Here is a 14,479-nt window from a genome sequence, read left to right as displayed (position 1 = left end):
GGTGTTGGGAGAAAAATTTTATCCCAAATATTAGATGTCCTTTATGGTTATTTTGCTATAGGGTATATATGTCTTTTACTAAATTCAATTTAGGGTGGTCAACTAAGTAGAACAGGGTGGTCGGAATAGCCGCCCCCTTAATAATAACACTATTTCAACATGCAATGTGACTTGACCAAAAAAAAAAAAAATGCCATGTGGTTCCTCCCATACTTAAAATTGAAACTTGAAACCGCATAATGTGAACCTAAATCGAAATCTAAAATTCAAAACAAAGGGAGACCGAGACCCAGAGGCCAGAGCGAGAAGTAGGCCGTAGGCGTGAAACAAAGGTCAAAGTTTAGCAGCAGACCAGACCGAGTCACACAGCCCATATACCCAAAAAGTAAAATTTAATAAAGTATAAAGCGAGACTTCCCTAGTCCGGGTTTTGACGAGTGGAAACCAAACATAACAGAAAAGAAGAAGACACACACAGCCGCTCAGGAACATTGTCACTCTGTCTTGGCCTCATCATATTCCAGTATTTACTCTGCTTGTCTCTGTTTCTTCTTCTTCTTCTTCTCTTTGTCTTTTTTTTCATATATTCTTGGCGGTACTCTTTACAGCCATGGCATGTTAATGTTTTTGCATTGCTATATAGGCATTAAGTCAAGGCTGCTCTGCTAGCTTCAGTCATAGATAAACTTTTCCGGATGGCTCTTCGTTTCGAGGTAGGCTTTCGAATTCTAGCTAGGCGTCTGTGCTTTGTTTTATTTTGGTATTTATTTATTTTTTGTTTTGTCCTATAATTATAGTTCAAATTGCGTTTTAACTTAATTCTCCATAAGAGCATGAATGAAAGATTCACAAGCTCATATTACATTGAGATGATACTGCCCGTGCTGCTGGTTTTATTTAAATAAGAAAGAAAAATCTGTAAATGGTGAAGAAAGGAAGTAATTTCAATAAGAGATTGTAATGCCATTTTATTCCTGAACTAGCAGCAGCTTCGTGTTTACCCAATTCGTAGTAATGGGTTAACTTCGTGTGGTTGTACTGTAGAGGGTATTATAATTGTACATATAATATATATTACAAATTATTCTCTAGTAAGGTTTTTAAAATAAGGAGAGCAGGTCCTTATTTATGTATGTTCGTTTGTTTCATGCTTTGCGGTTTACTGATCTGGGAGCTTGGTCCCTGTTTTGTAATTCAGGTTTTAGGGAGGTTCAATCGTGCTAGGGCTGCTCAACTGACACTCCCTCATTTTGTGTGTCAGACACCTCTTTTCATGCCTGTGGGAACACAAGGTTATTGTTTTAACTACCCTACATTTTGTTAGCAAATAGAAACTATTCCTCACAAGTATTGCTCCTTTTCCCTTTACATGCTAACTAGAATTAATATACATTACCAGATTGGTTGTTAATGTTTATATCTTTTTTTTCTTCAACTAAGCTTCAATGTTCATACAATTTTCTTTAAAAACCTTTTATCTGTAAAATATCATATTAATTCTTTCAAAGAACCACGGGCTATGTTGGTATCCTTCAATAGCAAGTTATAAATGAGCTAATTGGCTTTTAATTCAACCGGTATGTGATATTCAACTTAGGCATTGAAGATTATTTCTGACGAACATAATTTGGGGGTAGCATTAGGTACTCATGAATAGCTTGTTGGTAGACCGTTAATATACATAAAAATATGTGCATACATGTACATCTTTCATTGCAGATTCGTGCAAGCCTGCAAACTCATTTCGCTTCTATTTTATCTAATACATACTATGCACTGATGAATTTTTCCTGGTTCATATAGATGTTCATGTGCATATGTGCAAAAGCATGGATTTATTAGTAATCTATAATATGGATAAGGTTTTCTTGATTTCAGGAACTATTAAGGGGTTGGCAACTGACCAGCTTGAGGAGATTGGTTGCCAAATAATACTTGGGAATACATATCATTTGGCACTTCGTCCTACCTCCGAGCTTCTTGATGAGTTTGGAGGTCTGCACAAATTTATGAACTGGTCAAGAGCATTGCTTACTGATTCTGGTGGCTTTCAGATGGTTGTTTTCTCAATATTGCATTATCTGTTAAATATTTATCACATTTATTATTGTTTTTCCTCTTAAATTGTTTTCAACTCTAGAGGTTTGGTTGATGTGCTTATTGCTCCCATATACTGCTATTTACATATTTCCAATGCGCCCCATTTCATGATTTTCCCGTTTGAAACAATTTATGAGTTATGACACATCCAAATCCAACTAATGCTTTGGCAATTTGGTGAATTTTCGTGTCCTAAATAAATCCCTCCCCCGTTCCATTTTTTTTTTTCATGTTTATTGTCCAGATGTGCCAATATACTGTATGTATATATATATATATATTTATATTTATGCATTTTTACTAGCTATATTGTACTATATGTTAATTTAGTTAAGCCTTCCCTCATTTAAGTACACCACATTTGTCCCTCATTGTATAGTGGCCATCAAGATTCCGTGCTTGTCTTTTTCTGACTTTTTGATAATTCTTTTAAGATTTGATTGATAAACTCACGTTATTGACTTTGTGGTTGCTTTTTGGTTGGTTCCTTAATGCTCTTTTCATGGATTTTGTCTTTTGGTTTAATAATGTACACAGTTAAATCTTACAATTTTTTTGTTTAACGTTTTCAGGTATCATTATTGCATTTAGCTGACATCACTGAAAAGGGTGTAACATTTCAGGTAATTTTTATTTTGGCTGAGAAAATTGTAGTTCAGGTGTTGAACCATTATTTTGTTTGTAGTTCAGCTCTTATTGAGCGATTATTGGTCATTGGATGAGGTTCTTCTTCTATGTTTTACAATCACAAACAAGTTGTCTCTGATATTCTTCTTCCATCAATGAAGTGACAAAAGATTACAGCATCACATTTGAAAAAGTTGAAACACAAAAGTAGGAATTTGCATAAGTGCATACCTCTTTTACCTATTGGGGTGAACAAAGTCAGTTTTGTGTGGTGAGAGAGTTATCGTCTCTGAATATTTCTTCTTTGTTTGTATTGGTAATATCAGAGACTGTATGTGAGTCAAACTGGTGAATGCAATGGTGGACATGGGGAAGGGTGATGCTGGTCGGTGGGCTGGTGCTTCATGTGGTGTACTTGGAGAGAATTGAACTGAACAGCTTAGGACATGGAGATGCTTCTATGCTTAACCTAGTGTTTCCTTAATTATTAATCACTTGACTACAGTTTGTCCAACTTTTCGTTACTGGATGCCCCAGTTTTAAGGGCCTATATGTTATAATAAGCTTCCTGTATAATTGGGTTCGTAATTCTGGCGTTTTTCCCCTTTGGAAGGTACTTCTAGCACTTGTTAGAAAAAGTGATGCAGGACAGGAGCAAAGGCTGCTGTCTTGTACTGTATTAGGGCAAAAATCTAGAATAGGCAGAACTTCCAGCAACAAACAGTAGAGAAAAGAGAGATTTGAGCTATAAAATCAAAGAGGAACGTAGATAGATGAGTTCTAGGGTTAGGAACCCAAAAGAAACTCTAAAATCTGAATTGTCAGAAAAATATAATGCATAAAAACTATCTATTACAACCTAAGCCTTAAGCTTATATAGGAAAATATAAACCTTTAATGACAAGGAAAGCATAATCCTTAACTAACTAACTAGGAAAACAGTAAACCTTAGATAACTTGGAAACACAAAATAGGAAGCTCATAGCAGAAAACCTAATTGAATCAGGAAACAAAACTAATAATTCCTAAGTTGGCTAATGGATCCACTCAAGTTTAGAAAGCTTCATAGATGCTCCTGCATCAAAAAGAGTGAGTGATTTATGGAGATAAATAGGTGAAAACTACATTTTGTCTTCGTCTTTGATTCTCTAGTTAATTGTTTCAAAATTTTGAAATACTGTTGTATATCTAACCTTTAAGAAAATATTTTCTTTTATCTTTTCATCTCGTGTTGGCAAACATAGATGGAAGATGTCATTTTATTCAAAATTGATGCTTTATTTATTGTTAGTGCTATAGTACTTTTTCAATTTGTACTTCACTGATTCCTGCTGTTTTTATGAATATTGATTAATATTGTTATTTTGGGTTTGTCCATAACTGAATTTTCTCCTACATCAGTCACCAGTTGATGGAAAGCCAATGCTCTTAACACCTGAGGAATCAATTCAAATCCAAGTAGGTACATCTATTTTGTTTCATTTTTGGTAATCTGGGGGCATTTTTTATTATTAATTAGCAAGGTCTTTTACTGAATGTGTTGAGTCATACTTTATCATTTGAGTGTACTGCATTGAGATGTCACAATGAAGGTGATGTAGGACCGAGAGAGAAATAGAATAGAATTATAGAAGAAAGAGAGAGAAAGGAAAGAAGAATATAGAGAATAATTTGTTTGCAATTTTTCCCAACCTCTGTAAATTTCCTTAATTTGTTTGCAATCTAAAGTATTGCAATCATAGCATAGAGTAAAGCTTTTGAGATTGAGTCCAGTTGAAGCATTGATTTTCTTACAAAGTGCTTCCCTCTATGTTCCCTTATGTACCTTTAATGATCTGTGCAGAACAGAATTGGAGCAGATATTATTATGGCCCTTGATGATGTAGTCAAAACAACCATCACTGGTCCAAGAATTGAGGAGGCCATGTATCGCACTCTACGATGGATAGACAGATGTATAGCAGGTGATCATATATTGTATTGATCGTCACTGATGTTTCTTGTACATATACTTTTAAATAGCATACAGGAAAGGCTAATATATGTGTGTATTGATATATAATCAACTCAAGATTTGATAAAGCCATGCGGACAATCTGGCATAAGGACCTGGGCTACCTAGAAGATCATTCCTTAGGCTTAAAGCTTAGGATACTGTAGGATGCTAATTTTATTTTATTTGGTGAAAGCCCTGTTTTGAAGGTACAACATATTGGTTAATTAGCAAGTTTATTACATTTACAATATCATGAATAGGTGAGTTTCTTATAGTAGATTCATGCTATATGTTGTGTTTACATGTCAACTATCTCATTTGTACATTCCTTAAGCTGTTCCTTTTTTTTCTTAGATCACCCAGTCATTCATAGGTAGTCCTATAAATTCTTAAGTTGGCATGTACCTTTTTCGTTTGATTAACCCAGCTTCAATGGGAATTTTAATGCTCCCGAGTCACCTACTTAGCATCATTCTTATCTGCATTGCTTTTTGTAAACAGCTCACAAGAGACCAAATGAGCAGAACTTATTTGGTATTGTACAAGGTGGCTTAGATCCTGTACTAAGGTAAATTTTAATTGAAACTGTAATATTCCTGCTTTCTGTTGATTGTTTTATGCATTTTTTTAAGAATTCTTTTCCTTATACTAATGTCACTGCTACAACACACTGTTTTATGCCATAACTTATGGGGAACAGAGATATATGTGTTAGAGGCTTGGTGGATCGGAATTTACCCGGGTATGTGTAGCTTCTTTAATGACTAATTAGTTCTAGGTTAAATGCTTAACACTGTATCTAACGCTGTAGCACATTAATACTCAATTTCCTAATTTTTGAAGTTAACAACTAATAATAGTTGTTGGTTTCTTGCAAATATTTTATAATGCAATAGTAACAATGCATCTTTAATGTAAAATGAACCATAATGATAATTTAGACAATAACAGAAGCACGTGGTTCAAAAGTACCATATGCTCTGCACACTTAAAATTTTTTATCATCTACATTCACCTCTAAGAAAACATATTTCAAGTTGTCCTCAAAAAAAAAAAAAATCTTTTCAATAGATGAGACAATACTGTCAATGCTTTATTTTGGTCAATAGCGTACTTCTGGAGGAAAGCATTTAAAACTCTCCTTTTCTTTCTGATGGGCTAAAGCAAACTTTCCTCTATCTTTAACAAACATGTCCACCGTCTTGTCCATCATTTTATCCAGTTCAGTTAAATTTCCTTTGTATGGTTCAAGATTGAACTCACATGTCACCGTGTAATACTACACATGCCCTTAGGTTTGAAATTGGTGTTGTTGTTAATTACTAATCAAGGAGCTCAACTCAATTTACTTCTGTAACAGCTATGCTATTGGTGGTCTTGCTGGCGGTGAAAGTAAGGATTCATTTTGGCGTGTTGTTGCTCAGTGCACTGCTGCATTACCCGAGGACAAACCACGATATGTTATGGTGCTAGAGACTTATCATTTCAACTGATGTCCTTTAGCGCTTCTTTTTTTTGTTTTTCCTTTAGTCATGATATGTTTTTGCACTTCTTTTCAGGGTGTTGGTTATCCGCTGGATATTGTAGTTTGCAGTGCTTTGGGTGCTGACATGTATGACTGTGTTTATCCTACACGTACTGCTCGCTTTGGTACAGCTCTTGTACCTGAGGTGATGACTTCTAAAATATGATCTATACTTTTACTTCTTTATCGATTTCTATTTTAGCTAATCTCAAACCATTACATCATGGATTAAAACACTGAAAGGATTAGTTGTTTAATTTAACTACTTACTAGAGCCCCTGTATGTCTGCGTATGTACTTATCATTTCTGTTTGTGTACTAAAGATTTTTATATGAATGGTTTATATTCATATGCATTAGACACACATGTAACGGCTAAATTTTTTGGCACAGCCACAGAGTTACTGGTTAGCCCATTTCAAAAGAGTGTTTCTTGTCTAGTTATCACTTGAAAGAGTAATAAATTTGACTTCAATGTTTCTTGCATCAAGTCCTACATTGGAATACTTGAGTGGTAAACATTAAAGCTGATGGAACCTCATGTCCTTGTTTGATATTGAAGTAGGTTGCTGCCTCTGTTAAATTTTTCTTGTCTATGTGTATTCCGCATGCATTGGCCATCACAGTTTCTTGTCTGGCAGCCCTTTTCTTTTTTAATTTGGCTGGGGGAGTGATTTCTTTACCAGATATAAATTTCTATTTTGCTAGGGGCGCTTGCTTGTTATTCTTCGGCTACAGCTAATTGTCCTCGTTAAACATGTTGACATACGATTGTTTGCTTCTCCAATAGCCTCTCTCTCTTTTTAATCTTGTTATGTTTAAATATTTCTTTCAGGGAGTTCTGAAACTCAAACACAGAGCAATGGCTGATGATACCCGCCCAGTTGATCCTACATGTGCTTGTATGGTATGCTTGAATAGACTATTCTTTGCTTGAAGTATCAATGCATAAGTTGATGTCAGGATGTATAACTGCTTCATTCTATTTCTTCAAATGTAGGTGTGCAAAAATTATACTAGAGCTTACATTCATTGCCTAGTTACAAAAGATGCTATGGGATCTCAGCTTCTGTCATATCACAATTTGTATTACATGATGAAGGTTCTGATACAAAAAAATTTCATATTATGTTTGTCCTATAATTGTTTCCTATATATATAACTAAAACTCTTTCCTTTCTTTTTTCTTTTTTTTTTTTTTAATTTTTTTTTTCAAGTGCAGTTAAGTAGGGATCTACACTCCTCAATAATCCAGGGACGATTTCCAGAGTATGTTTGCCTCTGCTTTACCATTCTCAACCTTAGTCCTTTATTTCTTGCGCGATATACATGCCATCATTTATTTTTCATATGGTCACTATCAGAAAAAATCATTCTGTTCTGTGTGGCATGTAGAAGTTTAATGAAATTATTCACCCAGCAACATGTTAATATGGCTAGCTATTGGGACTTTATCCTGTTGAGTATGCTTTTTCAACTGAATTTCTCACTTGTTCTGGTTATCACTGACGCATCATCTTTGTTGATCTTTTTGTAGGTTTGTATGCGATTTTCTACAAAAAATGGTATTTCCCTTCAGAGCTGGCCCTTCTTTTGCTCTCTCTTTTTGTGTGTCTGAAGTTCTATTATAGCTATATGGACTCTCTCTCTCTCTCTCTCTCTCTCTCTCTCTCTCTCTCTATAAATGGTTGTGGTTGTTAATTTTGGGTAGACTGCAATCTAAACAATCTATATCCACGGTGCTCCCTACTTTTAACACAACCCAATATTCATATGATTTTTTCTTAAAGAAACATATATTTATTAACTCAAAAGATGTGTACAAACACGTGGATACGGAATCCAGTGCCTAGTTACGAAAAATCAGTAAACAGCATAACACTGTAGCCTATTACAAAGACACCAAGACACCAAAGCAACCAGATTCACAGAAAACATATCAACAAAAATTACTACACCACTGCCAGCCAAACCAGCATAATATTTGAAAACGTAATCTCTCTAAAATCTGCAGCGGCCAAATCCCACAAGGCTGATCAGAATCTGACTTGATCCCAGAGTTCATCCACCCTAACCCCATTATAATTCTCAAAAACTCTTCTATTACTTTAAAAATTCATATGACTGACTTTAAAGGAAAAGTAGAAAACTATATATTGAGTGAACCATTTTGAAAAGGTTTAGCTATTGGCAGCACTGTCGAATTTGACTCCCATCATAAATTAGTAAGATATATTTACCACAAGTTGCCAAAATTACTGCAATTTATATCCACAGTGTACCCACTTTTAAGTTTTTAACACAAATCATTTAAAGTAGAAAACTATCTAATGAACGAACCATTTTGAGAACCATTAGTCTCTTCTAGCTTATGCCATGTCATTAGGATAAAAAGGTTTGGCTATTGGTAACTCTATCAAATTCGACCCCCATCATAAAGGTTTGGCTATTTTGTGAAAGTGCATTAAATGATCTTCACTCTATCCTTTTTGGTTACCGTTTGCTTAGAGAGCCTGTTTTTAATTTTTTAAGGAACCTCTTGGTGCACTATCTACCACATAGCTTTGAACTGTTTCACATCTGTATTTTCTTGTAGTTTCCCAAAGGTGATGTCCCTGAATGGGTTTGCAATGCCATGGAGGTTGCTGGAATTGATATCTCTTCCTGCTGTGCTCCATTTTCTTAATCCCAAGATTGGAATTACGAATGTACACCCAACACAGGTAGGCTTTACAAATTTGGACACAAGAGAGGTGACACTGAAGAAATGTAGACTAGGTGAGGGCAGCATAAATTTTGTAACCTAGAAATTGTAGGATGATATTCTCCTTGAATTTTGTATTTTAGAAATTATAGGATGATCTTCTCCTTGATTTTTGTATCCTAGAAATTATAGGATGATCTTCTCCTTGAATTTTGTATCTTTTGATTGATGAAACACATTGCAGCTAAAAAGTTGCAACGGTTTGACTGTTGGGAATTTTCTTTTAAATAGGATCTAACAAAGATTATCTTTTCCATTTTGTTCCCTGTATTCACTGGTTGTAAGTTCAACATTATGAAATCAAATGCAGTTAACAATTACCATAGCTTATACTGGGAAATTTGAAGTATTTCTTTCATGTACTCGTGTGACCCAATTACATATAGACTCAGGTGGATCTCTTGCTCATAAACAAAATTTTTTGAGAATTTCATCCAACATATCATGTCGTATAGTATATACCTTGTTGGACATAGAGTGGAGATATTGAGAACACAATAAGGGTGGAAATTCATATAAATTCCTGTCAGTTTATTCCATTTGTTTACTGTTAAATCAACAGTAAGGTTACAGTTTTTTCAAAAACTGTGGATGGGAAAATATTGATTCATATGAGGTAAAAGTAAAACCCATAATTTGTAATGCAAGTATATGGGAAAATGTCTGGTGTGCTAAAAACTTAGGTAGAACTGAGATGGATAAAACCATATAAGAAATGCTGGGACAGGCAAACCAGTGCCAGCTAAGTTGTTTGGGTTTATGAGAAATGAAAAGCTTTTACATATTTGCCTTGTGCAACATGTGGTCAGACTTTCAAAACAGCTTTTGGACACCCATATCTCTAAAGTAATCAGCAGGGAAAAAAGGTGTAAAAACTTTTGAATCCTACCCTACCTTTGTCATCCAGCCAATCTTTTTACACCCTCCCTATGATTAGGTAGGAGAGCAAAACATAGTCTATGAATGTCCTCTCTTTTCATTTCAACATATTCGGCTAAGCTTTTGGAAACAAACAGGAGAGAGCATAAAAATTAAAAATTAAAGCTGACTTCACTCTAGGGTCCATGTTCCTCTTTCACTCTATTAATTTGCATTGTTGCCTTTTTTAAAACAGAACCCCCTTTAGACTTTAGAGTATTGGGAGCTAAGCATGTAAAGGACTACCCCTAGTTTGAAAGGATCAAAGTCGAATTACTCCACCTTGATCGACCTCAAGATCCATGGTCGAATTCCAACCCATGGTTGGGTTGGATTGGACCCTAGTTGAGCTCAAGATTCACACAAACGTGTAGAAGTTAGACATGTATTGGATTATTCTCCAAGTGCCCTTAATCTGAGGACCTTGCTCAAGATTCACACAAACAAGTCGAAGTTAGGCATATGTTGGATTATAGTCCAAGGGCCCTTAATCTGAGGACCTCGTGCTCAAGACCTATGGTCAAGTCACACATACAAATCCCACAAGTAATCTAGCTATTTCTTGTTGGCATGCTATTGCAACTCCAACCTTGCAAAGCAACCTAGAGTCCTTAAACTAAAAAAGTGAGGTCAATGGTTGTAGCTGAAGAAAACGAACCTACCAATACTCCAGCCAGCCACCTAATCCCACTGAATGTGCCCATGAACTTTAGTTCAACTGGGATGAGATTATATGAACGGGTTGAATTAAGGTAAATCCTAAGTTCGAATCTCCTTATAACAAAAAAAAAAAAGAGTAAATGCGCTTCAATCTAATTGTGACAAAAGCGTCTGCACCATACATACGTCCGCATGTAGGCAAAATCCATTTGCTTTCAGTTTTTGACATGGCTTGATATTCTTGATGGGATTTGAGTTTTGACTACAAATACTACTACTGAGTTAAAGCAAATAGACATATACCAACATAAACTTTTTGTTTTTTTTTTTTTGAGTTTCCATCAGCAACAAAGTTCTGCTCCCAATTGAAATGTTTAACAGAACAATTTTCTTATGAGAAACATTCATGCAAATTTTCTTCTCAGCATAAATGGAGAGATCCAATTCTGTCATCCAAAACCTCACCAGGGATGGTCCCTAAGGTGTGACATGATTGATCAAATTGGTGGACCTATCAATTTAAATTGTCATTTATGATAGTTATTTAATGTTGTGAAAGTGATTTAAATTGAATTGAAAATAAATAAAACTAACTAAAAAATAAAATGTTGAAGTGAAATTTCATCTTAAATCAAACTCATAACCAATTCTAATTCTAACCCAAAATCAAGTTGTGATGGATGAACAGGTCTGGCACCTTATAAGCAACTACTATGCAAGGTTATCATTTTTAATGTGGGATAATACTCCACATTTTCACATGTCCATGCACATGTGGTCACTCGACCTAACACGTGGGTGAACTTGCTCTAATATCATGATGAAAAGTGAGTATCCAACCCAAATCAATTGACAATGAATAAAGAGGGCCAACACATTATAAACCACTAAATAGGTATAATTTTTCAATTTTAAAGAACACTATATTCTCACACTTAAAATGTCCACTTTGCTTAGAATTAGAAAGAACAATGAATTCTTAGTCAATCTATGGCTAAAATATCATAATAAAATATGAGAGAAATTGAGAGCCAAATATTATTCTAAATTATTATGCATAGGACAAAAACCTTAGATAGTATGACCTCATGTCCACTGCTTTCAAAGTTATAAAGAACTTTTTTTTGCAGGGAGTAAATTTAGCCTCTGCTTAAGCAAAGGAAAATGTTACAAAGTGAATTTAGCCTCTGCTTAATTCAAACACCGTGATTATCCTTCATTCATTTAAAAAAAAAAAAAAAAAAGAGAAAAAGAAAAAAGAAATGAGAGTCAAATCAGAGCATTCACATCAGTTAATGCATACATATTGTAACAGACTGTAGTAAAGCAAAGCAATCAAGCAGTGCAAGAGTTCCTGTTCCACAGTAAAGTAGTCTATCTCTAGCTGTAGCTGTACTCCTGTACATATTGATTATATAATGATTAACCAGGAGAAAGGCTTTTGTTTATGAGGTATACTTTTGAAGGGTATGTTTTGGAGGAACCAAGAAAGGCAAGGCAAAACCTCTGGCAGTGTAGCTGCTCCAAACCATAGTCTCACAAAGGAAAGGCAAGGGAGCCCTAAAGCTGACCAGAAAAGCATGGTCTTACAACATTTCCCATTTTGGTAATCTTTTTAATTTCAGCCAAAAAAATTTGCTTTGAACCCCTCTCTGAGCTGTACAAAGGCAGACAGATTTGAATTTTGAAACCAAATCAATAAAGGGTTTTGGAGCATCTGCTTAGTAGGTTACTAGGTTGTTGTTCTTTTGAATTATGAAGAGGTCCAGCAGCTCAGATTCTTTGGGTGCTTTGATCTCCAATTTCCCACCAAAAGGTAACAAAGCAAACTGACAAAACACATTGTATTAAGGCATGTTCATGTGATTGAATTTTCCAAACAGGCCCTGTAAAAAATTATCCATAAATTGCTTAGATAAATCTTTTGTAACTCTCTATCTCTGTCTCTGTCTCTGTCTCTCTCGATGTTTTGATACTCAAATTTCTTTCACTACTTGTTATGCAGAGGAGGAGAAGCATGCAAAGGACAAGTTTGGTTATAGCAAGGAATTTCAGGCAATGTTGGATTCTTTAGACCAAGAAGACTGTGGGGAAGAAATCTCAGGGAAGAAAAGGCGCTTGAGCTCAGAGCAAGTCAAGGCCTTGGAGAGAAACTTTGAGGTTGAGAACAAGCTAGAGCCAGAGAGGAAGGCCAAATTGGCTGTGGAATTAGACCTGCAACCAAGACAAGTAGCCATTTGGTTCCAAAATCGCCGAGCCCGTTGGAAGACTAAGCAATTGGAGAGGGACTACAGCCTCCTTAAAGCTGATCATGATGCTTTAAAGCTCAACTATGGCAATCTTGAGAAACAGAATAAAGGTCTGGCTGAAAAGGTATGTGTATATTAGTGAAAGACCATTTTGAATTTTGATTGCTCCATGAATATGGACCATTCTGGGGTCTTTGTAATTGGGTTTATTTTGATGGTAACATGGCAGGTAAGACAGCTAAAAGCAAAGCTGTGCAGAGAGAGTGCAGAGAGCAATGGCTCTGTCAAAGAAGAATCACCAATTTCAATGTACAAGAGCAGTGTTTTGGAGCAAAGTGGAAACCAAGATTTCAGTGACAGTGGTGACAAGAACTTGAAATCCAAAGATGGGTCATCTCATAGTGATCCAAATAGAGTTATGAAGGAAGAAGAGAGCAATGGCAACAATTCTTCTCAGGGCTATAATGGTCAGTCATTGTCTTCAAATTCTTTGATGAATTGGTTTCAATTATCAGACTCTAGATCAGTAGCAGGCAAAGGGTATCAAACCCAGTTTGTGAGGATGGAGGAGCAGAGTTTGTTTAGCACAGATGAGTCCTGCAATTTCTTTTCAGTTGATCAAGCTCCCACTCTTCATTGGTACTATGCAGAGCAGTAAAAACCAGTTGGAATTTTGGGTTTGAACCATTTAATAAGATTGCATGATCTCAATGAATTTTGTAATTTAGAACCTAAGTATGTCCAATTTAAGCTTTATTGGCCACAGCACAATATTAGTTTGCAGAGTTCCACAAAGGTGAACATGTTGCTGGTTTATTTTAGAAATCATAGCATTAAACTTTCATTGCAACTGCTAAGAAAGGCTAAAAGTTCCTCACAGGAATTTGCAACTGTGTCACAAACCATGTGTAATATGACACAAGGTCGTACATGCTACACATCTAGTTGCCATTTCCATATGCTTCTGCAGCTCACAAGCTCTAGGATTTGACAAGGGCTTGCAAACATTTAAGCAACAGCACCAAAGTTAGCATGTAGATACCTCCTCTCCAACAACCATTTTTTTACACCAATGAAAAAAATGGTAGCTATAGGATTTGACTAGGCCTCCTTCAAAAATGTTTGCCTAAGCTGAAATTTGGATTTACATACAAACACATTTGTAACCCTTAAATTTTTATGGGTTCAACTAGAGTATAGATCTTTTTACCGTATTATAAATGAACTCTTTTAATATTTAAATTTGGCATAAATTTAATTTAGACACATAACTATATATGTTATTTCAACGGGGTTCACGAACTTTCAAATATTTCAAATATACACCTGATTTATTATGTAAATTGAAAAATGAAATTCCGTCCATCAATTTATTGAGAGATCAGTTAAATGTCAGCTTGCCTTTTGCTAACGGGGATTAATTGGCGACGTGGCACCAACTCAGCATACATTTCTCGCCAAATGAGCAACACATGTCCACTTGACACGGGCCCACACACCCATCACCTCTTTGCCGCTCGTCGAACGCTCTCCTGACCATTTAGTCTCTAAAAAACATCACGTTTTCCCCCAAATTCGAATATAAATCTCTCACTTGTGTTCAACGAGCGAGAAAGAGATGATGAGTTTGTGGACCCGTG

General features: G+C 35.5%; 2 protein-coding genes across 5 annotated transcripts; both read left to right on the top strand.

The window, feature by feature from the left end:
* The first annotated feature begins 410 nt into the window (after positions 1-410).
* On the top strand, positions 411-9,340 carry LOC147279536 (uncharacterized). 3 transcript variants are annotated; one of them, XR_015123408.1, is made up of 16 exons: positions 411-523; positions 644-713; positions 1,199-1,292; positions 1,879-2,057; positions 2,673-2,723; positions 4,129-4,185; positions 4,571-4,691; positions 5,225-5,291; positions 5,424-5,465; positions 6,084-6,189; positions 6,283-6,393; positions 7,084-7,155; positions 7,249-7,350; positions 7,466-7,517; positions 7,786-7,813; positions 8,845-8,888. XR_015123408.1 is itself a non-coding variant. In XM_086251250.1 (16 exons), the coding sequence occupies exons 2-16, from the start codon at positions 696-698 to the stop codon at positions 8,932-8,934; spliced, it is 1,185 nt and encodes a 394-aa protein (XP_086107376.1). In that variant the 5' UTR covers positions 411-523; positions 644-695; the 3' UTR covers positions 8,935-9,340. The 3 variants fall into 3 exon arrangements, 2 of the variants coding, with proteins under 2 accessions (XP_086107376.1, XP_086107377.1); XM_086251250.1 differs by having other exon boundaries at positions 7,471-7,517; positions 8,845-9,340; XM_086251251.1 differs by lacking the exons at positions 411-523; positions 644-713; positions 1,199-1,292 and having other exon boundaries at positions 1,877-1,995; positions 7,471-7,517; positions 8,845-9,340.
* A 2,604-nt stretch (positions 9,341-11,944) lies between these two features.
* On the top strand, positions 11,945-13,898 carry LOC147279535 (homeobox-leucine zipper protein ATHB-16-like). 2 transcript variants are annotated; one of them, XM_086250910.1, is made up of 3 exons: positions 11,945-12,196; positions 12,596-12,963; positions 13,069-13,898. In XM_086250910.1, exons 2-3 carry the CDS (start codon positions 12,649-12,651, stop codon positions 13,495-13,497), a joined length of 744 nt encoding a protein of 247 aa, XP_086107036.1. In that variant the 5' UTR covers positions 11,945-12,196; positions 12,596-12,648; the 3' UTR covers positions 13,498-13,898. The 2 variants fall into 2 exon arrangements, with proteins under 2 accessions (XP_086107036.1, XP_086107035.1); XM_086250909.1 differs by having other exon boundaries at positions 11,945-12,406; positions 13,069-13,897.
* The last annotated feature ends 581 nt before the right edge of the window (positions 13,899-14,479 follow it).

Source organism: Dryas octopetala, chromosome 7 (assembly GCF_963921425.1).
Source record: "Dryas octopetala chromosome 7, drDryOcto1.1, whole genome shotgun sequence".
NCBI classification, from domain to species: Eukaryota; Viridiplantae; Streptophyta; class Magnoliopsida; order Rosales; family Rosaceae; genus Dryas; species Dryas octopetala.
This window is presented reverse-complemented; position numbering and strand designations above follow the sequence as displayed.

Coding starts and splice junctions, on each gene's coding strand:
- LOC147279536 (XM_086251250.1), top strand. Junction 7,156..7,248: donor ATCCTACATGTGCTTGTATG/GTATGCTTGAAT, acceptor CTTCAAATGTAG/GTGTGCAAAAATTATACTAG. Junction 7,351..7,470: donor ATTTGTATTACATGATGAAG/GTTCTGATACAA, acceptor TTTCAAGTGCAG/TTAAGTAGGGATCTACACTC.
- LOC147279535 (XM_086250909.1), top strand. CDS start 12,346: ATGAAGAGGTCCAGCAGCTCAGATTCTTTGGGTGCTTTGATCTCCAAT. Junction 12,407..12,595: donor CTCCAATTTCCCACCAAAAG/GTAACAAAGCAA, acceptor CTTGTTATGCAG/AGGAGGAGAAGCATGCAAAG. Junction 12,964..13,068: donor ATAAAGGTCTGGCTGAAAAG/GTATGTGTATAT, acceptor GTAACATGGCAG/GTAAGACAGCTAAAAGCAAA.